The 25,649-nt window shown below is 43.1% G+C and overlaps 2 protein-coding genes across 2 annotated transcripts in view; both read right to left on the bottom strand.

The window, feature by feature from the left end:
* Positions 1-21,669, bottom strand: part of PDE11A (phosphodiesterase 11A) — a 614,587-nt gene extending 592,918 nt beyond the window's left edge. Inside the window, exon 1 of the mRNA XM_077272627.1 lies at positions 20,323-21,669. Coding sequence (XP_077128742.1) covers positions 20,323-21,099 — 777 coding nt within the window. The 5' untranslated portion in view covers positions 21,100-21,669. The remainder of the gene's footprint in view (positions 1-20,322) is intronic.
* Positions 1-25,649, bottom strand: part of LOC143784406 (uncharacterized) — a 223,627-nt gene that overhangs the window by 173,078 nt on the left and 24,900 nt on the right. The window lies entirely within an intron of this gene.

The raw sequence follows: 25,649 nt of genomic DNA, 5'->3' as shown, positions 1-25,649 counted from the left end.
AGGATAAGTGGTTTATACCTGGGGAAAGAAGTATTTTTATCTAAAAAGATATATTTCAAAGTTTCTTATATTTCTTGTACTATTGAATTATGCAAGGTTTGTTGACATGTCCCCAACAGAACTGAAGCTAGCCAAACACTTGCATGCAATTATAGAAACTTGATTCCAGCTCACCCAGTTTCTCTATGCTCATCCACCTGGGGCTCAGACACCGGCCTCGCCCTGGCCTCACATCAAGGAAAATAGAAAAAATTGGAGTCCGGCTCAACAGGACTGGATTTTCCTTTTCTTTTTCTTTTCAAAGAAATTATAGTGCATACAAAAGAAAAATGTACATCGTCGACATGACCCAGTCGATGCATTTCGACTGCACTAGGCAGTCTTACTCATGAGTGAGGCTACCTAGTGCAGTCGAAACGAGACGACTGGGTCTTGTCGACCATGTACATTTTTCTTTTGTATGCACTATAATTTTGAAAAGAAAAGGTAAATCCAGTCCTGTTGAGCCGGACTCCAATTTTTTCTATTTTACTTGCATGCAATATTCATGTAAGGCCGGGGTAACACTTGCAAGTGTGATGTGAGAAACTCGAGTGAGTCTCTCGCATCAATACCTGGCACTGCCGCCGGCACTCGGGACCGGAGCGAGCGGCTGCATAGAAATACATGCTGCTGAACGCTCCGGTCCAGAGTGTCGGCGGCAGTGCCGGGCATTGAGGCGAGAGACTCACGCGAGTTTCTCGCATCACAGTCGCAGGTGTGACCCCGGCCTTACATGAATATTACACATGATTTCTTATGACCATCAATAACATTATTACATGTCACACTGAAATCTTGAAAGAAATCATAAGTAGTGTTGAGCGATACCGTCCGATACTTGAAAGTATCGGTATCGGAAAGTATCGGCCGATACCGGCAAAGTATCGGATCCAATCCGATACCGATACCCGATACCAATACAAGTCAATGGGACTCAAGTATCGGACGGTATTCCTGATGGTTCTCAGGGTCTGAAGGAGAGGAAACTCTCCCTCAGGCCCTGGGAACCATATTAATGTGTAAAATAAAGAATTAAAATAAAAAATATTGCTATACTCACCTCTCCGACGCAGCCTGAACCTCAGCGAGGGAACCGGCAGCGTTGTTTGCTTAAAATTCGCGCTTTTCTTTCCTTACGTGAAGTCCCGGCTTGTGATTGGTCGCGTGCCGCCCATGTGACCGCAACGCAACCAATCACAGCAAGCCGTGACGTAATTTCAGGTCATTCAGTATTTTAAAATTACGCTCCGGCTTTGTGATTGGTTGCGTCGCAGTCACATGGGCGACGCAACCAATCACAGCAAGCCGTGACGTAATTTCAGGTCCTTAAGGATTTTAAAATTACGTCCCGGCTTTGTGATTGGTTGCGTCGCAGTCACATGGGCGACGCAACCAATCACAAGCCGTGACGTCACGGGAGGCTGGACACGCGCGCATTTTAAAATGCGCGCGTGTCCAGCCTCCCGTGACGTCCCGGCTTGTGATTGGTTGCGTCGCTGTCAACCAATCACAAGCCGGGAAGCCATTTTAAAATGCGCGCGTGTCCAGCCTCCCGGCTTGTGATTGGTTGACCGCGACGCAACCAATCACAAGCCGGGACGTCACGGGAGGCTGGACACGCGCGCATTTTAAAATGCACGCGTGTCCAGCCTCCCGTGACGTCACGGCTTGTGATTGGTTGCGTCGCCCATGTGACTGCGACGCAACCAATCACAAAGCCGGGACAAAATTTTAAAATCCTTAAGGACCTGAAATTACGTCACGGCTTGCTGTGATTGGTTGCGTTGCGGTCACATGGGCGGCACGCGACCAATCACAAGCCGGGACCTCACGTAAGGAAAGAAAAGCGCGAATTTTAAACAAAGAACGCTGCCGCTTCCCTCGGTAAGGTGCAGGCTGCGTCGGAGAGGTGAGTATAGCAATATTTTTTATTTTAATTCTCTCTTTTACACATTTTTACATTAATGTTGTTTCGATACCGATACCCGATACCACAAAAGTATCGGATCTCGGTATCGGAATTCCGATACAGCAAATATCGGCCGATACCCGATACTTGCGGTATCGGAATGCTCAACACTAATCATAAGGCAAAGAAAATCTTTCTTCGTGAGTGGTAATTCTCGATTTCTACATTTAAGGTTGAATTTTGCACCTTTAGGGCAAGTAAGAAAAGAGATTAAAGGAATCCTTAAAAGTCCACTATAAATTATACTATTCTCCTCTGTGACTGCTTAAAAAATACATGGAATGAGGCTGTTCAGAGAGATGAAGCGGCTTTGACTGTTTCACCTTTAATACATGATACACAGAAACGCTGAGTGGCATTCCTGATTTATTAACAATAATCCCAGATGATTTTATGAACTAGATTTTATGAGATTTACTCCATTCTAACTCCATACATTTCTGAATACCCAAATATGAAAAATTGCAATAATTCCAAATATAATTTATACAGTTTTCTATTAATCAACAGCTAGATATGGATATGCAGGAATATATCAAATAAGGCTACTTTCACACTAGCGTCGTTTTGCCGCAATGCGTCATTTAGGAGAAAAAATGCATCCTGCAAAGTTGTCTGCAGGATGCGTTTTTTCCCCATAGACTTACATTAGCGACGCATTGCAACGCATGGCCACACGTCGCATCCATCGTGCGACGGTTGCGTCGTGTTTTGGCGGATCGTCGGCACAAAAAAGTTACATGTAACGTTTTTTTGTTCGTCGTGTCCGCCATTTCCGACCGCGCATGCGTGGCCGGAACTCCGCCCCCTCCTCCTCCGACATTACACTGGGGCAGCGGATGCATTGAAAAACTGCATCCGCTGCCCCCGTTGTTCATTATTTTCACAACGTGCGCTGGTACGTCAGGCCGACGCATGGCGACAGCTCCGTACCGACGCTAGTGTGAAAGTAGCCTTACCAGAAAGAAGCAGAATTTTAGAAAGGTTCTCAGGGCTTAAAAGTGTAATGCTGCGATGTAATTGTACAATTTGCACGTTTTTGCAATTCATCTGATCATCTAATCTAAAGTTAAAGGGATTGTACAGTACAAAAATTACAAGTCTGCAGTCACTCTAAATGACTGCAGACTTGTAATTCCTCACATGGAGCACACTATGCACTGTGAGTTTTCTCCGGTGTCAGCGGCAGGAGCGGCCGTCATGTGGCCACAAGTATGTGATTAGCATACTCCCGGCCACATTCCGACTAGACTGTTTCTGGCCTCACTCAATACACAATCTAGTCAGAATGTGGCCAGGTGTATACATATCGCATACTTGTGGTCTCCCAACGCTGACACCGGAGAATCCTTACTGCGCGCAGAGCGTACAGTGTGAGGCTTCATAAGTCTGCAGTCACATAGAGTGACTGCAGACTTCTGGCTTTAGACCAGACAACCCCTTTAGTGCAAATTGCTACTATCAGGGCCGCCATCAGGGCATTACTGCCCTTACTGCTGTATGGGGCCCGGTGAGCAGCAGTACACAGAGGGGCCCACAGGTCCGGGGCCCCGCTTATGTGCTACTGTTCATCGGGCCCCATCGTGCAGCAAAGTGGTGCACGCTGCGGTGCACACGTCGGCGCTGGGGCTCAGGAGCTTTCCCAGAGCTGTGCACGGCCGTCTTACCTTGACGGCTGCGCAGCTCCTGCTCTCTCCATCTCCTGTGTACTTCCTGTCAGGGGACGGTGCGAACGCGATGACATCATCACGTACGCACCACCCGACATGTACCGAACGCTGGAGGCTGAGCCGCGCTGCTGGGGAGCGACTGTGAAGTAAGTATACAAAACATTTTTTTGTTTTCTGTACAAAATTAATTAAATGGGTGAGGGGAGGAGGAGGAATTGCACATGATGTTGGAGGAAGAAGGGGGACTGCACATGATGATGGAGGACGAAGGGGGACTGCACATGATGATGTGGGGAGGGGGGTTAAAGGGGGACTGCACATGATGATGGGGGAAGGAGTAAGGAAGACTGCACATGATGATGTGGGGGGGTTAAAGGGGGACTGCACATGATGATGTGGGTAGGGGGTTAAAGGGAGACTGCACATGATGATGAGCGGGGTTAAAGGGGGACTGCACATGATGATGTGGTGGGGGTTAAAGGGGGACTGCACATGATGATGTGAGAAGGGGGGTTAAAGGTGGACTGCACATGATGATGGGGGAGGGGGGTTAAAGGAGGACTGCACATGATGATGTGGAGAGGGGGGTTAAAGGGGGACTGCACATGAAGATGTGGAGAGGGGGGTTAAAGGGGAACTGCAAATGATGTGGGGAGGGGGGTTAAAGGAGGGCTGCACATGATGATGTGGGGGGTTAAAGGGGGACTGCACATGATGTGGGGAGGGTGTTAAAGGGAGACTGCACATGAAGTGAGGGGTTAAAACATACCTCCCAACTTTTGAAGATGGGAAAGAGGGACAAAGTTTGCGGCGCGCTAAGCGCGCCGTGGCAAATTTTAGGCCACGCCTCTGACCACACCCATTCATAATTAGTCACACCCATATCCACGTCCCAAGCACACCCATTTAGCACTGCTGATCACACTGTTTCATATACAATAGTTATAAACAAAAAAATATGGCCACACAGTGCTCCATACTGTATAATGACCACACATGATGCCCCATACTGTATAATGGCCACACATGACGCTCCATACTGTATAATGAACACACATGACGCTCCATACTGTATAATGACCACATGCATACTGTATAATGGCCGCACATGATGCTCCATACTGTATAATGACCGCACATGATGCTCCATACTGTATAATGACCGCACATGATGCTCCATACTGTATAATGGCCGCACATGATGCTCCATACTGTATAATGACCGCACATGATGCTCCATACTGTATAATGACCGCATGCATACTGTATAATGGCCGCACATGATGCTCCATACTGTATAATGAACGCACATGATGCTCCATACTGTATAATGACCGCACATGATGCTCCATATTGTATAATGACCGCACATGATGCTCCATACTGTATACTGGCTGCACATGATGCTCCATACTGTATAATGACTGCACATGATGCTCCATATTGTATAATGACCGCACATGATGCTCCATACTGTATACTGGCTGCACATGATGCTCCATACTGTATAATGAACACACATGATGCTCCATACTGTATAATGGCCACACATGATGCTCCATATTGTATAATGACCGCACATGATGCTCCATACTGTATAATGACTGCACATGATGCTCCATACTGTATAATGGCCGCACATGATGCTCCATACTGTATAATGACCGCACATGATGCTCCATACTGTATAATGACCGCACATGATGCTCCATATTGTATAATGACCGCACATGATGCTCCATACTGTATACTGGCTGCACACGATGCTCCATACTGTATAATGACTGCACATGATGCTCCATATTGTATAATGACCACACATGATGCTCCATACTGTATACTGGCTGCACATGATGCTCCATATTGTATAATGACCGCACATGATGCTCCATACTGTATAATGACTGCACATGATGCTCCATACTGTATAATGACCCCACATGATGCTCCATACTGTATTATGGCCACAGTTCTCCATACTGTATAATGACATACAGGCACGCAGCTCACACACATGCAGCATCACACACACAGTATCACACATACACACGCAGCATCACAAACGCAGCTCACAAACACATGCAGCTTTGACACAAATGCATCACACATGCAGCCATCACACACACACACAGCCATCACACACACACGCAGTCATCACACACGCAGCCATCACACACACACACTCAGCCATCACACACACACCCAGCCATCACACACACACACCCAGCCATCACACACACACACACAGCCATCACACACACACACCCAGCCATCACACACACACCCAGCCATCACACACACACCCCCAGCCATCACACACACACACCCAGCCATCACACACACACACACACCCAGCCATCACACACACCAGATACCTCATACACACATGACACACACAAATGCAGCATCACACATCTCACACACACACACACATCACACACACACAATCTCCTCTGTGGTGCAGGGGCGGCTGATCTGTCCATGATGTGCACTGCAGCTCTTCAGTTTCTCCAGCTGCTCACAGCTCTGCACTGTCCCGGCACCTCCCCCGTCTCTCCTTCTCTGCCGGGATAGCAGCTAAGAGCAGGAGACGCCGGAGCTCCGTGCACACACAGGAGGGAAGTGAGTCGCTGACCTCTCATCTTGATCGCTGCTGGCTCTCTTCCTCAGCGTGGCAGCGCCGCACACACAGGGGGCGGGGGCGGGGGCTGGGGGGGGGCGGGTTTCGGTCGGGAGGAGACCCAGCATGTATAAGAAAAAAAAAAACAGCCACAAACCTAAGCTACTCAGGTGCCGCCCCCTGCATTGTCCCTGCCCTAGGTACGGGACATTAGTGTCCCGCCCGGGATCCCGGGGCTGGCTGTCAAAATCAGGACAGTCCCGCGGGATCCGGGACGGTTGGGAGGTATGGTTAAAAGGAACTGCAAAGGATGACATGGGGTAAAGTGGACTGCACATGATGATGTGGAGGGTTAAAGGGGGACTGCAAATGATGTGGGAAGGGGGTAAAGGGGACTGCATATGATGATGTGGGGGGTTAAAGGGGGACTGCACATGATGATGTGGGGAGGGGGTTAAAAGGGGACTGCACATGATGATGTGGGGGGTTAAAGGGGTACTGCACATGATGGTGTGGGGAGGGGGTTAAAGGTGGACTGCACATGAAGTGGAGGGTTAAAAGGAACTGCAAAGGATGACATGGGGGTAGCGGGGACTGCACATGATGAAGTGGGGGTAAAGGGGACTGCACATGATGAAGTGGGGGGAAGGGGACTGCACATGATGAAGTGGGGGAGGGGACGGGAGACTGCAAATGATGAATTGAGAGTGAGGGAAGAAGGACAGAAAATGAATTGAAGGTGGGGGGTGGGGAGATCAAATGATGATCAGGAGAGAGCAAATGATAATGAATTTTGAGGGTGGGGGAGTAAATGATGTATTGAATGTGGGCGTAGAGCTGTTGACAATGAATAGAGGGTGGGATAGAGAAGATATAACAATGAATTGGGGCAGAAGGGGCATGTAAATACAGTATAATGAGTCGGGGGTGCGGGAGATACATTGTGGGGGTGATGAGTATGCAGTGACTGATAATGAATTGGGGGAAAGAGTACAGGGGCTAGTTAATTTATATATGTATTAGGTGGGGAAAGTGGCTATGTTATGTATAGCTAGAATTGGCTCAGTGGTGTATTATAATTTATATTTGGAATGGTGGGTTGCATAATAATAACCAATTATGTATTAATGGTGGGTGCATATCTATATTCAGAAGTGTAGTGCAGAAGAAAGGGAAAAAGAGGGGAATGTGCTCTGGAAGCCGTGCTCTAGGTAACTGTGTTATTTTAGGGGCAGTGGCACCATTGTCTGAGTGTTTAGGTATGGTATTCATTACGTACATTTTCTATATCCTATCTGCTGTCTGCTATTTGCCATCATACAGTTATTATTATATTGCTTGGCGTTCTATGCAGCATATGTGTATATATACTATAGAAGATCACGATGGTAATATAGAGACAGTGACCCCTTACTATGGGAGCTTAGCCTGATTTGTATCACTTGGTACCAGGTTTGATATATTATGACTATGATAGGTTGCATGTATACTTCTTTTTGATTTGATTATTATAAACATTCACTCAGTTTTGGTGCCACTCTAATTTTTTGGCTCATCTATATGATACACTTGTGGCTACCAGCTTTTTAAGTGCTTTTATTGGGATTGTATCCCCCAATTTTGTTTATGTTTTTTCTTCAATAAAGTTTATTATATTATCTTTGTTCTTATACGCGTTTCTTTATATGATTATATGTGTTATTTTATGCAGAGATGAGTCCTGGCTGGAAGAAGTGATGGCGGTCTGTGCTGCATGAAAAAGAAAAGTAAAGATGAAGGACTTCAGCTAGAGATGTCACTGGTGAGTCGGTGTGTTCCCTGTACACTGACACTATACACTGTATACTCTGTACAGAGCTCCTGTGTATAATGTCACCAGTGATCACTATATTATCTGTACACTGACACTGTATACAGAGGTCCTGTGTATAATGTTACTGGTGATCACTGTATTACCTGTGCACTGACAGTAAATACAGAGTTCCTGTGTATAATGTCACTTAGTATTGTGTTTTGTTTTATTAATAATCAGTATTGTAGTATTCAGTCACTATGTGGTGGTAATATGTGGTCTGGTCATGGTATAATGGCATTTGTCCCTTGTATGTGGTATTATAGGTCACTATGTGGTGGTAATATGTGGTTTGGTGATGGTGTGATGCTATTTGTCCCTTGTATTAATGGTCATTTAAAAATAATGTATGTGACTCATTCCGTTAAAGAAAAATACATAAAAATATATTTATATTTAATAGGCTAGAGTAGAGTAGGGTCCGGCAAAAAGAGTCTACCTTATCGTGGTGGCGGCTTAATAATTCTTTTGGCCAGAACAAAAGCTGCTGGCTATGTATGTGATCTGGTGTTTGATTGGAACTGTTAATATCTGATTGATGAGGACGTGGTGGAGAAGTTGAGTTTTTCCAAGAGTGAGTTGTGGGACTGTGGAAGGTTCGAAGGGTGAAGGCGGAGCTGGGGTGTAGCCTGGGCGGAGTCTCAAGGGGGGCGAAAATTTTGCCAGTATGGGGCCCCCGAAATTCCTAGTGGCAGCCCTGGCTACTATAAAAAATCAAACTGCAAACTTTGGGAAAACCAAAATTTGTCTTGGCCTCAAAACTTTTGTCTATGAATGTATTATAGAATAATTAATCTGAAAGCTACAATAAAAGAACCAAAAAGAAGGGTTAAGTTCCAAAAACAAACATACCGGATTAAATATTCCAAATACTCACACAATACAGTTCAGTACACAGTTGTCATACAATAGCACACAGAGGCTCTATGTCTTTCTACTACAGAACCGTGAGGTCTCTCTGTATCCCAATGTAGCCTTAGTGACATCTACAAAAATTACTGTCATTTTAATACATGACCTTTGATCAAATTATCATATTAATATAAAAAATGAAGATTTAATTATTGTCATTGTACTTCTGCCATCTTGTCTTTGTAGCACAAAGCCATATAATAAAGATATATCATAATGCTGACAGAAGTATGTGATCTCTATAAAAGTAATATCTTTGTTAATAAATGCCTAAATGGCCATAATATTATTAATCTGTTCTGATCCACACGTAGCTTGCGCCCCATATAGCTGCACAAGTTTGAACTTTAATTGCTATACCGTATATAAGTTTAGCCAGAGTCACAGGGGAACCACTGTTTTGGGTGGCGCTGACTTTGCTAAAAATCATCCTGTTTGCATGAAGGAGTCTGCAAGTAAAAATCTAATTCTGGCAAACTAATTATAGTAGGTGGTTCTGTACAAAAGCCTAGAATGCTTGGAACCACAATCTAAGGGGAATTCTGAAGTTAAAAGGTTTATCCAGCACTATTTTTTTACTATGGTCCTAAAACTACCAGGCAGGTAACTACCTACTAGTTCTACTTGGCACTGACACAGAGTGGACATTAACAGCTCCTGCCGGTGATTCAGCTGCTCCATGTCAACAGAGCAGCTCTTCCTCTTCTGAGCTGCTTGGTGAGAGTGGCATGACTGCTGACGTCATGAGGATTGACAGTCGGCTTCCCGCAGTTAGGCCAGGGGGTCGGTTGTCAAATAGCATGACGTCGGCAGTCACGCCCGTTAACAAAGCAAAGTGGAAAAGAAGCTGTTCTGTCAATGTAACATCAGCGGGAGCTTCTGAATCGCCAGCAGGAGCAGTCTGTGATCGCATTGTGCCAGTGGAGATTGGCACTGGGCACAACAGGCAGATAGGTAGCAACTGCCTGCCTGTTAGTACTTATGCCCAAAATAAAAAAAATATAATCACGGATAACCCCTTTAAATAATAATCTAAACGTTTAAGGAACCATAAAAATTTGCTTTAAAGGGAAAGCCTATGTAGAGAAGCAAAGTCCTCCAAACACAAGTTGTATTAAGAATAAACAATTTTATTAGAACGCACAATTAAAAGAATTTAAAAATGGAGATGGAAACAAAAAATACAGAAAAATAAAAACAAGCAATCACTGGGCAGATGGGTGGGTTATGTCCAAAATTATGTGTGGCGCCCCTGCGGGTTCAGTCGCCACAGAGGTACTGCACCTCATCCAGAGGTGTGGTATCCCACTCTCAGGTAAGGAGTGGGCACTACCCAGGACTCTAACACCAGCATCCAACACCACACCACTCCAGTCAGGGCACCCGGGCATACCCTATTAGAGTATGGCCTCATCCTAGTCTGGAGAGGGTTACTAGGTAGAGGGTGTGGATGGAGAAAGCAGAGATGTCATGGGACCAGTAGGGGGAGTCAAGAAAGATCTAGAAAGTTATTCAGTAAGTGAGAGGGAGCAGATGTGCTCAGAAGGAGCTCCCTGTCAGAGGGAGCTAGAGAGAGAAAAGGCTAAAGAGAGAAGATCCAGAAGCAAGAAGGGGTCCTAAGGGCACGGGTATTGAGAAATCCACCTGTGGGGCCAGCATCCATGCTGACTATAGTTGGGTGGAGGGACCAGGTCGCAGTGGGGTAACTGGCCCCCAAGACTAGTGGTGAACTACAAGGCTCAGATAGCAAGCCAGAGGCTGTGGTACCTGCATGTGGCACAGCCACATCCATACACATTTGCTGAAAAGGCAGCCATATAGGAGCAAGGGGACTCAGAGGCTGACAAGGTCCGCAGCTGCCGGCTTGGGACACTGTGTGTGAAGGCGCAGGGCAGGAGAAGTGGGACAGATAGTAATCTGCAGAACTGTGAGTAAAGCGTTGAAAACTGCACCCAGCTGTGTCCTCTGAATTATTCCTGTGCCACTTGCCCTGCACTACAACTACCACAACCACCATCATCACAATTAACACCTATATCTGCCCTGGGACTAGCTCTACCCGTGGAGAGCTGTACTAACTCTGCTGCATCACCATCTCCCCCAGAGGACCTGAACTGCAGCGTCGCACACCATCTCATTGCCAAATACCATGGGTGTTACGAACAATTCCCCTTTTCCCATAAACATTATTTTCCCTTTATTTCACTTTTACATGGACGCCCAGGGCCATGGACCGGGTCACTGCTGCCGTGACACATCAACTTAAGAACCGGCCTGGTACCGAGTATCTCCACGGCCCTGGCGGGCGCCCCATGTGTATAAAGTACAACACCTTGCAGAACAGGCTCTAATTCATACATGAGCAAATGCAATAACAGAGAATGACATTCTAGTGAATAAAGTGCAAGGTGCAAATAACTAAGGCGCAGAAAACAACAGAAATAAATTGACTTGACAATGCTGGGGTTTGTCGCTGGTAACTCCTAAAGAAGGTTATACTAAATGTATGATAGATTAAGGGGCACAAATTAAGTGATTCATAGGAGAATCCAGAGACAAAAAATACACACCATTGCTCAAGGTCAAAATAGGTAAGTAGTATCACATAGAGACATATATATAAGTCCAGGAGATATATAAATACCCTGGGTCCAGAGTCCCTGAAGGGGTTTCACTGGAACTCTCTGGACCCTGGGTATTTATATACTTTATACATAATTTTGGACATAACCCACCCATCTGCCCAGTGTTTGCTTGTTTTCATTTTCTGTATGGTTTGTTAAATTCTTTTAATTGTGTGTTCTAATAAAATTGTTGATTCTTTATACAACTTGTGTTTGGAAGACTTTTCTTCTCTACATAGGCTTTTCCTTGCATCACGATCCTCAGTGTTTATTATGTAGGGCACTTTTCTGTTCTTGATTTAAATGGAGCCTGATAGAACATTCATGCTGCTTGATTATTGCAGCCATGAATGTTTCACTCTGAAACAATGGGGCGTTCTAGAGAAACCAAACTTTGAGAAAGAGTCTCTGTCTCCGATGACTAATCCAAGCGAGGTTCCTGGCAGCGTCTCCCGACCTCGATCCCTAGACTCTCTCTCGGGAGAGACCTGTCAGTCAATAGGACCAGAGTAAGGAGAAGCCACCAGAGACCTGCCTCGGACTCGCCTTCCCATCTACTAGTTTTGTGTTTTTCTCAGCCCTCATCTTATCAGTTTTGGCTTTACAGGAGCCAGAGGATGAAGAAGAGATATGGGGGAAAAAAGTCGGTGGAAAGGTGCACCTTTGGAATAAACAACAATTTCTGGCAAATGCAGCAATGGATTTGGACACTAAAAGCACCATTTTTAATAGGGTTGTAACTCTTACAAAATGCATCGATTGGTTTGAACAGTCATTTTGTGCTGACAGACGCCCTTTAAATGAATAACATAAGCTTTCCATATGACATGCATGACACCTCCATAGCTGTGAAGTGACTTCTACGTACTTAAATAGGTGTTTTATATATTTGTCACATAATGACTGACGTGTTAAATGCCTGCCATGTTCTGTCCTGTGTTCTCACACTATAAAGAAGACACACAACTGTTCTTTAATGCAAAAAGTTCATAGCAAAAGCTTAAAATGAGAGCCTGAGGCCGGTTTCACATGTCAGTGGCTCCGGTACGTGAGGTGACAGTTTCCTCACGTACCGGAGCCACTGACACACGTAGACACATTGAAATCAATGCATCTGTGCAGATGTCATTGATTTTTTGCGGACCGTGTCTCCGTGTGCCAAACACGGAGACATGTCAGTGTTCGTGGGAGCGCACGGATTACACGGACCCATTAAAGTCAATGGGTCCGTGTAAAACACGTACCGCACACGGACGTTGTCCGTGTGCAGTCCGTGTGCCTGCAGGAGACAGCGCTACAGTAAGTGCTGTCCCCCCCACATGGTGCTGAAGCCGCCATTCATATCTTCTCTGCAGCAGCGTTTGCTGGAGAGAAGATATGAATAATCCATTTTTTTGTTTGTTTCTTGTGTTTAACATAAAGATCCATGTCCCCACCCCCTGTGCGCCCTCCCGCTGTTATTAAAATACTCACCCGCCTCCCTCGCAGTGTCCTGTCCTGGCCGCAGCTTCTCCTGTATGTGGTCACGTGGGGCCGCCCATTACAGAAATGAATATGCGGCTCCACCCCTATTGGAGGTGGAGCCGCATATTCATGACTGTAATCGGCGGCCCCACGTGACCGCTCATACAGTAGAAGGTGCGGCCAGGACAGGAAGCAGCGCCAGCGAGGGAGCCGGGTGAGTATTTTAATAACAGCGGGCGGGCGCACAGGGGGTGGGAGGGGGGTGGGGACATGGATCTTTATGTTAAACACGAGAAACACACAAAAAAAGGATTATTCATATCTTCTCTACAGCAAACGCTGCTGCAGAGAAGATATAAATGGCGGCTTCAGCACCACGTGGGGGGGACAGCGCTTATCTCTAGCGCTGTCTCCTGCACGGTGCGTGTGGTACCCAGTCGGCACACGGGCGGCACACGTGTGCCACACTGATGTGCCACAGAAACGCACGGGCACACGGACACAGATAATTCCGGTACCGATTTTTCTGGTACCGGAATTATCTGGACGTGTGAGACTGGCCTTATCATGGTGCCATCCAGGTTAGCAGTGCCTAGACTCCGGACTGTCCCATTGGTATAGCTGTACTGCTATATACTGTTTTTAGAGGGAATCTGACACCAGGTTTTTGATATTCCATCTGAGAGCAGCATGATGTAGGGGCAGAAACCATGAATCCAGCGATGTATCACTTACTGGGCTGCTTGATGCAGTTCTGATAAAATATCAGAGCTCATGAATATGGAGGACAATATGGCAGCAGGTTTACTAGTCCTCTAGCGATAATCTTCTGCTGATAAAACAGGTGATTTTATCAAAACTACAGAAGGTAGCTTAGAAAGTGAAACATCGCTGGAATCAGGATTTTTGTCTACACATTATGCTGCTCTCAGAATAGGTGGCAAAAAAATGGTGACAGATTCCCTTTAAAAATACATTCAAAGTATAATAAATGTATTTCAAGTTTTCAAACGCAACATATGCACAAAAATTGCGGAATGCATTATAAATGATGGGATGCATATGTAGGCGTATTTCTCGCGGTTTTATAGCGAAAAAACGCAAAAAATCCGGAACGTGTGCACACAGCCTAAAGGGTTCCTGTCATACTGTACATGCAGTCCGATCTGCAGACAGCACGGCATAGAGAAGAAGAAGCTGATCATAATCATATATTGGATTGTGGGAAAGGAGTCACTAAAACTTGTGATTTATTCATTGAAATCCCTGGTGTTTGAAGGCACATAAGTCCAGGGGGCGGTCCTACTACATGAGACAGAGGAGGACATGACAGCAAGCAGCGGGGAGGCCGGAGAGGTGAGCCATTAGATGATTATTCCGTTTTTTTTCCAATACACATAAAGTTAATAAACATGTGCATAAAAAAATTGTGTAATTACAATAATTTTTGGGAAGAAATACTTAATTTTCTAGAACAATTTCAAGGGTGCCAACACTTTGGCCATGATTGTATATTTTTTTATTATTATTTATCCCCTTCACCTCCAGGGCCATTTTTCATTTTTGTTTTAGTTTTTTTCCTCCCTTTCTTAAAAGAGTCGTAACTTTTTTATTTTTCTGTTAATATACCGTAACCGCATAAGGTCTTGTTTTTTGAAGGACAAGTTGCACTTTTGAATGAGATGATTCATTTTACCATATAGTGTACTGGGAAACAGGACAAAAAAATCCAATTGTAGTGAAGTTGTAAAAAAAGAAAAATTCCACAATTATTTTGGGGGATTTTTATTTACCATTTTCACGATCTGGTAAAAATGACGTGATAGTATGATTCCTAGATCAATATGAGTATGAAGATACCAAACATGAATAGATTATTTTTATTTAAGTGTCGAAAAAAAAAATTGGAAATTTGTTTGAAAAACTTTTTTTGCTTTTATCGTCATTTTCCCGAGACCCGTAACATTTTCATATTTTGTGATATAGGGCTGTGTGAGGCTTGTTTTTTTGTGTCCTGAGCTGATATTTTAACTGATACCATTTTGGGGTAGATACAATGTGTATTGAATTTTATTGCAATGTTGCGGCGCTCCCCAAAAAATAATAAAGTTTTTTTTTCTCGTTACACTGTTTTCCAATCAGATTAGTTTATTTTATATTTTGCTAGATTGGACATTTCTGAACTCAGTGATAACAAATATGTATTTTGGGGGTGATTTGAGCTTTTGTGGTTTTTTATTTTTTTTTTTTCATATTTTTCAAAAAGTTTTTATTTACTATTTATTGTATTTAATAGTCCCTTTAGGGGACTAGAAGTTGTGATCATCTGATCACTTGTGCCATGTAGAGCAGAAATCTTCATCTCCTATGAACGTCAGCCACGGCCGTCATGCTTCACTCTCCCTGCATCCCATGTCCCGTTTGATGGAATACTGGACTATTTCAAGGAAATGGTGAGTTCCGGTTTTCTCATACTCAGCATTGGCTATATATTGCCCTAGGGGCTGCACACCACCACTATGAGTATGCTATGCTCATAGAAGGCTGAGATCTCCATATTGCATTATTGCATTGTGCCGAAAACTCTTTTTGTCCAATAAGAATATCTAGTTCAACCTATTTGGTTGTTAAAGGATTATTCCCAGTCTTAAAAAGTAAAGTATCACCTTTCCAAATGATAGCTGGATGGGTGTTGGTCAGACAGTTGTTCCCCCACTGAGAACAGGGCTCTGAAATGTCCAGCCGTAATGGAGTGGTGGTCGCCATTCATTGTCTATGGGACTGTCTAATGGGGCTCACAATCTAAACTCCCCATCAGTATGCCTGTGGAGTTCGGGAAGAAACCCACGCAAACTCTTTGCAGATGTTGTCTCTGGTGGGATTTGAACCCAGGACCCCAGTGCTGCAATGCTTTACTGCAGTGCTCCCCAACTCTGGTCCTCAAGAGCCACCAACAGGTCATGTATTCAGGATTTCCTTAGTATTGCACAGCAAAATTCAGCATGCGTAACTACCCTTTATGTGGTTCCAAGGAAAAATTTAGAAAAAAAATGTGATAGTTGAATCTATATTTCATCAGAATTACCTGCTGGAAGAAATCTACGATTAGCATGCTCCTGGGTCCTCATGCTGTTCTGCTATAGGGCAGTTGTGCCCACCAGGGGGAGCGAATGAGCACCCAAGTATGGGGTAACACCTCCGTCTTACCATAAATCATGCGCGTAGTAGAGGCCGCAGGAAGGCATGACAGCTGTATACGGCAGCCGCACAGTGCATCCAGTTATGGGATATAGAAGTGTAGCAAATTTGACGAAGATTTTTTTTTGCAATTGAAAATCAGTCCTTTTGAGTATTTGGGGGGCAAACACAAAGATTTCAGCAAGCCCACAAAGGAGCTTATCATCAGTCTATAGTATTCCTCAGGAATGTTTTCTGTAGTATAGATTTTTTTTTTTTTTACTGCGGCAATGTTTTTCAATAATTTATTATTCTACTTAGCACATCTCATGCCATGAAATCTATGCAGGAGGTTTACACTTCAACCTTTTTTTTAGAAACACCAAGAAGGCCTCATGTATTGCTGTAATATGGATGTGTGTTGTATGAACCCATTATATGGGGATCACACAAGTTCATATTGATTGATCCATAAGAAATCAGAAAGGATATTTTGGTACAGAATGTCTCATTGGACAACATATTAAAGAAGCGTATAGCAAAACCAAACTGATCTTTCCTCCATCTAACTCAGACCTATACATCAATATAAATTACATCACGCTTTCCCCTATTTCCCAAGCCCACTGTGTTGGTGTAACCCTTGACTCTTCTCTGATCTTCTTCTCTGACCTCACAAGATCTCCTTCTCTACTCCCCTCTTATCTCCTCTTCCCACAATCGCATACAAGATTTCTCCCGCGCATCCCCCCTACTCTGGAACCCTCTACCCCAACACATCAGACTCTCGCCTACTATCGAAACCTTCAAAAAGAACCTGAAGACCCACCTCTTCCGACAAGCCTACAACCTGCAGTAACCACCGATCAACCAAACCGCTGCACGACCAGCTCTACCCTCACCTACTGTATCCTCACCCATCCCTTGTAGATTGTGAGCCCTCGCGGGCAGGGTCCTCTCTCCTCCTGTACCAGTTGTGACTTGTATTGTTCAAGATTATTGTACTTGTTTTTATTACGCATACCCCTCCTCACATGTAAAGCGCCATGGAATAAATGGTGCTATAATAATAAATAATAATAATAAAATAATAATAGTCTTCAAACCCCACATCCAAGCATTTACCACCTTTTACCAACTCTTGCCACCTCCAACTCAACATTATTTCCAAAACCTGACTCTTCCTCAACTCTGAATCATCATAAAACTTAGTGCATGCCCTCATCATCTCCCACCTTGACTATTGAAATATCTTCCTCTGTGGCCTCCTCTCCAGACTCTCCAGGCAGTCCTTTACTCTGCTGCATGATTAATCCTCCTGTCCCCTTGCTACTCTTTCACCTCTGCCATCTGCCAATCCCTTCACTGGCTTCCAATTCTCCATCAAATCCAGTGTAAATTACTAACAATGACCTACAAGTCAGTTCACAATCTGTCTCCACCATACATCTCCAAACTAATCTCCCGATATCTCACCACACATAATATCCAGTCTTCACAAGACCTCCTTCTTTCCTCCACCTTTGTTCATTCCTCACCTTATCACCTCCAAGATTTTTCCTGAGCATCCCTCATCATCTGGAATTCTGTATCTCAATAAGTCGAATTGTCTCCGACATTTGAAACCATCAGACACAACCTGAAAACTCAGAATAGCCTACAGCCTGCAATAACCCTGCAGCCACCTCCTACCATCAGAGCTGCTCAAACAACCCCAACCTACTGTCTCCTTCCCCATTACCCAGTAGATGGTAATCCTGTGAGAATACGGTGCTCTCCTCCTCTGTACTAGTCTGTCACTGTTAGGCCAAGTTTACACCACCGTATTTTCGGTCAGAGTGCCGCTCATGAAAAATTTGCTTCACACGGATAACACTAGGTTCAATATTACGCAAATAACCTGTTCAGATAAAGGTTATTTTCACCGTCCAAATCTGTAGGTAAAAAAAAAAGTCGCACCATGCACAAGTCTCTAGTTTCTTCTACACGTTGGACGAGACTCGCCTATTCAAGTCAATGGGTGCACAAAAAATCTGGATCCCATACAGAGCAATCATATAGCATTACGATTTTTGTGGAAACCTCGCAATTCTATAACGTATGAAACTTTTTGATCTTGTAAACTGTAATAACCGCTGATGTATAATCTGGATTACATACAGAGGACAACTGAGGTGAAAATTGACATTTTTTTATACGCGCGTGTGAACTTAGCCTTAGCTTCTTTTCTGTTCTTCTATATTATTTATGTATTATATGTATGTAAACCCTCTTCACATGTACAGCACCCTGGAATAAATGATGCTATAAAAATACTAATACTAAAAATAATAATAATAATAATAATAATAATAATAATAATAATAAAAATACTAAATAATAATAAAAAATAATAGTAACAATAATAATAAAAATAATAATAATAATAATGATACTAAATAATAATACAAATAATACTAAAAATAATAATTATATTAAAAATTATAATAATAATAAAAATAGTAATAAAAAAACAATAATACAAAAAATAATAATTACAAAAAATAATACAAAATAATAATAATAATAATAATAATAATAATAATAATAATAATAAAAATATAGAATATTTTACACAAACATAGGGTGCCTTCTGTAATACAAAGCCATAGGGACCCGATATGCCGCCCTTAAAGGTCAAGGCAGCCATCAGCCCCTAAAACTGCAAATTCTCCCTTACAAAAAGTAAGAAGAAAAAACTGAAAAGATGAAAGCAATGCTTGCACTAGTGAATTGCACTTTCTTTGACTTGATTGAACATTTGGCGCACAAGCCTAGCCAGCATTGCAGGCTTCAATAAATGGTCTGCAGATGGTGCAAATACTTTCTGGCTACACTGCAAGTCACGAAGCCCATGACACCTCTACAGAACGTACGTCGTGAAGCGGCACCAAAGAACACCGGCTCAGTGAATTGGTAATGCGACTTCTGATCTGCTCAGCGTGCCCAGCCAACAGCAGCATCAAGAAAATGATAAAACAGCATTCTGATTTAAAGAGCAATTCGCCCTAAAATAAAAACGTCAATACAAATCCTTGACATGACCTTCTGAGTAAATCTTGGGGATTTATATTGACTGGTGCAGGGGCGGACATAGCATTGGTGCAACCTGTGCGACCGGTCACACAGGGGCCCAAGAGGTTAGGAGCCCATTTCTACCACCAAAGCAGGTGAAATTGCGCATTATGATGAGCTCTAGGGCCAATATATTGTTCTTGCACAGGTGCCCCTGTGTCCAGGTGACGGTTAGTAGTTAATGCTCGTTAATGTAGTGTAATCCATGTCATGGAAATATGTCCGGCTGCTGAAAGTTACAATGCGTTCCACTTAATATGCAAAATATAGGTCAAAGAATAAAACACGCACACAAAAAATAATAATAATGCAAAATGGTAGACGAAAAAGAGAATATTGTCAGACATGGATCTATAAAACCAGGTTATATCTTCGCCAAATAATGAGAAACTATCTTACAATTGGTTCATTTTAGTGCTGGGTAGTTTGGTGAGCAGTGATTTTATTTCTGCAGCCCAGATAATTAAGAGTCCATTTACACTGACATGACGTGAAATAGTATGATATCAGGAGGCATAATATGTGTAACAACACTGCAGCAGGCAATAAGCAAATACATGGAATTGTCAGGATCCAAGGTTGTCACGTTGTCATCCCTAAGAAAAAATACGATTGGGCAATCTGCTGAACGAGTACTATATATTCTCCATAAAATGTTAATGAGTTATAGACAGCAGTAATTCCCAAGGGTTTCATCAGAAACTGGAGTTATCAAACCTCATTGGAGTCTTGGATGTGAAATGTGTGGTTGACAGTCAAGGTCTACAAGAAGATGGAGAACCTCATTTAGTGAGAATACTCCTGCAAATCATGTCCACTCCACCCCACACCCCCTCAGTGACAGCTGACAGGCCATCAGGTGAGGAATAATGACCTACCTGGTAAGCATCTGGGATATTGACTGTCTCTCCATGTTCTGCCACATAACCTATGATACCTTTTCCCCAAGGCACCTGGACCTCATTGGAGTTATCCGAGCTGCAGGAAGGTAATAGAGTGGTTCCCGCATGCACATCAAAGAACTTGGACACCAAACTCTTTTTGTTGGTTGTACCTTCCACCAAGAAGAGGGAACATCTGTCAGCATCCACCATGATGCACACAAAGATCAAGATCTTGTAGCAAAGACTGGTGAGGTTTAGCTCATTGGAGATGTCCTTCACTAATTCCAAGAAGAACTCCCTCTCATTGTGCTCCTTCAGGTAGTACTTATAGTCAATGGCAGTGGATGGATATTGGGGGATGTTGACCCTGGACTCCAGCAGAGCACTGAGAATATGAGCAGTGGTGGGAGGTAAGGAGCTGGCCTTCCTGAGCAAGGCTCTTCTCCTCATGCTGGTCAAAGGCTCCTGAGCTCTGGAGTTGACATGTTCATCATAGGTCCTGTTCACATTAATGGCCTTAGAACGTGCAAAACTTTTCCTCAGCTCCTTCTGAGATGCTCTCCTCTGCAAGCCATCTCCTCTGTTCCCCCAACACTCCTTACTCTTCTCATCAGCACCTGAGACAGAAGATGTTTTGGACATCTGGTTCCTCTTCAGCCACTTTTCCACCATGTAGTGTTTCCCTTTCCTGATGAGATAATCCTCAAAAAGATCTGGATGCCTGTCCAAGAAACTTTCCACTTTGGAGAAGTCCAGCTCTGGCTCTGACATCTCTGCAGTGTCACCTTCCTTTGGCTTTGCCAAATGGAATCTCAATGAAAAGGTTGACTTCAAGTTTGCCAAAGCATGTTGTGTGGAAGGTGCGAGGTCTCACTGCACCTGCTACTTTCCAGGCAATCCCTTGTCTTCTCGGGGGATTTCCTCACTGTGTCAGGTCTGCAGTGACTTCTTGCACTGATTACACAGTTGTGGAACTAATATTTCCATGTGTCCTTCTTCTCCTGCATCTTCCTGCCCAGTGCATGTGCTCCAATGATGCTCTGTGCACTGACAGTCTATAATCCCAGGAATCCAGACGTGTTCTCCTTGTGCTTAGCGAAAGATGTACTGAAGAGGCAGATTGCTCCTGTAGGTGTCACCCAGCAGCCATAGAACCTCCCAGTGATGCAAATCTGTGCAGGAGAGGGTTAACGTTAACCCTTGCGCTGCTGCTGCTGCCTCCTGCTGCTTGTACAGTGTGAGCAGAAGCAGAACAGGATCCATCCCAAGCAGCTGGAACATTGCAGCTCCCCCTGCTGGCAGCTTCTATGAACTACTAGAATAGACACTGCTGAGCCTGAATCTTCATCTTTCAATGCTGCATAAAAGTATGAACAGGCGTCTAAAACAATCGTCCGTTTTTCATCCAGAAGTAAAAAAAAACTGATGATTTGATTATTTTATTTGTGTTGTCATCATTACGCACTCTGTTTGCTATCCATATTATTTTTTTATTATTATTAATATTGTTTAACTTTTTTTTTTTTTTTTTGCGCATACAGACTTGAATAACTGAGTGTCATCTTAACCCCTTAATGACATGGCGATTTTTTCCTTTTTTTTTTCTTTTTCGTTGTTCTTTATTCCTCCTTCCAAGAGCCATAGCTTTTTTTTTTTTTCGTCATTACGGCTGTATGAGTGATTTTTTTTATTGTGGGATGAGTTGTACTTTTGTACTGACACCATTAATTCTAGCTCATAGTGCACTAGAAAATGGTGAAAAAAAAAAATCATGAAATTGCCAAAAAAAGTGCAATTTCACAATTGTTTTGGGGGTATTTTATTTAGCATGTTCACTATATGGTAAAACTGACCAGGCGATATGATTCTACAAGTCAGTACAAGTACGTAGATATCAAATATATAGAGTTTTTTATGTATTTGTAAGTGGTGAAAAAAAATTGGGAAATTTAAGAAAAAATATTTTGCTTTGGTCGCCATTTTCCGAGTGTAATGTTTTCATTTTTCGGGATCTGAGCAGTTACTTTTGCGCCCTGAGCTGACATTTTACTGATACCATTCTGGGGCAGTTACGATGTTTTGATCGCCTCTTATTGTATTTTTTGCAATGATGTAACGGCCGAAAAACATAATTTTGGCGTTTTGATTTTTTTTCTCATTATGCTGTTTATCGATCGGAATAATTTGCTTTATATTTTGATAGATCAGACTTTAGTGAATGCAGCGATACCAAATAAGTGTTTTTTTTATTGTTTTATGTTAAATGGGGCAAAAGGGGGGTGATTTGTTCTTTTGTGGCTTTTTATTTTTTTCATATTTTAGAAAACTTTTTTATTCCACTTTTTACTATATTTAATAGTCCCCTTAGGAGACTTGAAGCTGCGATCGTCCGATCGCTTGTACTTATGTAGCAGTGTATCAGTACTGTTATGTATAGAGAAAATAAGGGTCTTCTATGAACGCCAGTCACGCCATCAGCAGACCCCCAACTGTCATGACAATCCATTGGTGCCCCGTGATCACATTATAGGTGCACATATGGGCACAAGCCATGAGGCGTCCCCCTGTCAGCGCATCTCGTATGCCCCTGTCAGAGATTGACAGAGGGATCTGACAGGTTAACAGCCGTGGGCAGAGCTCCACTCCACCCTCTGCTGTTAATGACACAGGATGTCTGACCAATAACATTGGTCAAAATGCTGTCCGTGTGATGTCATGGTCATGGTATCATAGCCCTAGGAAAAAAATCGCTACATGCTCAATTTAGATCCGATAATTGGATCGCACTCGGCCATGCAAGTCAATGAGTGTGTGGAAATCAACGGACTTCACTCGGATGACATCTGAGTGCAGTCCCATTTTCATCGACTGATAGAATGGACAAAATGGAGACTTTTTTCACCAATTTCTCTCATCAGAGAGAATCAGATCACACTCTGATCAAACTTAGATCAGAGTTGGATCAGAGTGTGATTTGCCTAATCGTCCCGATTCTCTCAGGTGAGGGGATATACGCGCATCCGCAGCTGCCCTTATACATTGGATTGGTTCAAAGATTTTAGTTACAGATATTTCCTTTGATGGCATGGTCTAGAAATAACAGTAAAATATTCTGTACAAAAAGGATCCGCTGCATTACTGATGCAAATAGAAGAAGTGGGACCTCATTGATTATTAGGTTCATTTTCGGTTTGTGTCAGAGTTCTGTACTTTTTCTTCCATTCTAAAAGTGACACAAAACAGAAACCAGCAGAACGCTATATTAATCAATGGGGCCCCTCTGCTTCTTTTTGCATCCGTAGTGGAGCACATACATTTGGCATATTAATTCCGTTTGTCTGTTCCTCCAAACCGAATAAACAAATGGAATGTGTAATTAGAAATGTGAATGTAGCCTAATATTTAAAAGGAATCAGCAAGTTTTGCTATGTAATATGACAGCAGCATGATGTCGGGACAGAGACCCTGATTCCAGAGATGCATCACTTACTTTACTGGGTGCAGCAGTTATGATACAATCACACTTTTCTCTGCTGCAGAGCTCAGAATGCTGAGCTGTGTATAACCCCGCCAATACCACTGATTGGCAGATTGTACACTGCATATTGCCAGAAAGCTGCTAATCAGTGTTGGGGTGGAATTGGACTAGAAGGCACGAGACACCTAGTCCTGTAATGATAATCTTCTGCTGATAAAAGACTGATTTTATTGAAGAAGCAAAACATAGCCTAGTAGGTGGCCCATCACTAGAATTGCAGTCTCGCGGACCATGTACATGCTGCAGAGACTATTCCATTCAGATAAATAACATCAAAGTTTGAGGCACAAGTTATCGGGGGAAAGTTATCAAACCTGGTGTTTCATATGCTAGTATTGAACAAATAGGTCTCTGCAGATTTGTTAAATGTCGCACTCCTTCTAATAAATTTGGCACACCTATGGGATGTCCATGCTCCAGAAAATGAAATATCCAATAACCATGAGCGAACTTTGATTTTTGTTATAATGTATTCCAGCTTTCTGGCAAACATATCAAAATTGTCGTCTGATGCTAGGCCATGTCCCCTTTTTTCTAAGCCGAATCCAGTGTTGAAATATTGAAAAATTTTTCATAAATACTACATGGAACAATTTTATTTTAACCACAATTTTCTGGCATACAGGGGATAATAAATTCCGCACATAGTGCTGATAGAATCAATGCATAATAAATGCACCTGCTTGTCACGAGTGTGTCATCTGATCTGGAGTTAGTCGATCTTTACGTACTGTAAATCGCAGGTCTTCCATTTAGCCTGTGTGTTTGGTTCCTCATATTAAATAGACTTCATTTCCTTTGGCGCTGAAGAGGTTAACGACTCTTTGTATGCTGGTTAGAGACATGCAGCTCCATCTCACAGCTGTTCCTGACCAGCTCATTTTCTTTCTCTATAAAACCTGGCCATGCCTTCTCTTCCCTGCCTGTGAAAGTTTTGCTTCCTGGCTTGCTGGAGTTGGTGTGCTGGAGTTGGAGTTTGTAGTTGCTGCTGGAGATTGTTGTTTGCTGGTTTTGCGTGTATGCTTTCTCCATTATCCTATTCCCAGTTGGTTGGTATCTTCCTATCCTCCCCTTTATTCCTCTCTACCTTTGGTTAGTGTTTGTGTATGTAAGTTGCTTTTTCTTATCCCTGTTTATCTTACATGTATATACACTTACACAGCTGTCCCAGGTCTCCTGGGTGAGGAAGGGGACAGCTTAGGAAATTAACAGGAGTGTAGTAAGGTCGGAAACTCGGGCCTCTCTACCTTTAAGAGTACCCCCCGGACAGGAATAATTAAGGTCCCATTTCCAGGGGCCATTTGAAGCCCCCTTCCTAACCAAAGACCATGACACTGCTATAACATCAAATGCAATATTATTATTATTATTATTTTTTTTTATTATTATAGCGCCATTTATTCCATGGCGCTTTACATGTGAGGAGGGGTATACATAAAAAAAACAAGTACAATAATCTTGAACAATACAAGTCATAACTGGTACAGGAGGAGAGATAGCAATAATATGCAAATATTTTTGTAAATGGAAAAGGTATCATGGTTTCAAAGGCGCACAGTCCACTAAATCAGTGTATGAATGGAAATTCAGAATAAGCCACTATTTACATGTAAAATATGGCTGTAAATGTTTATACACCGAGTCCTCGTCTCTGGAGACACGTCATACAGTTCCTACTATACTGTCCTCCCTCGTTATGTGTTTTTTTTATTTTGCACATACTTTTTTGTACCGTAAATGTTGTTGGCACATTGTGTCCTTACAGAACACTTAACAGGAATTA

This window comes from Ranitomeya variabilis, chromosome 7, assembly GCF_051348905.1.
Source record: "Ranitomeya variabilis isolate aRanVar5 chromosome 7, aRanVar5.hap1, whole genome shotgun sequence".
In the NCBI taxonomy this organism is placed as follows: Eukaryota; Metazoa; Chordata; class Amphibia; order Anura; family Dendrobatidae; genus Ranitomeya; species Ranitomeya variabilis.
Note: the sequence above shows the minus strand (reverse complement) of the source record. Positions and strands in the feature narration are given on the sequence as shown.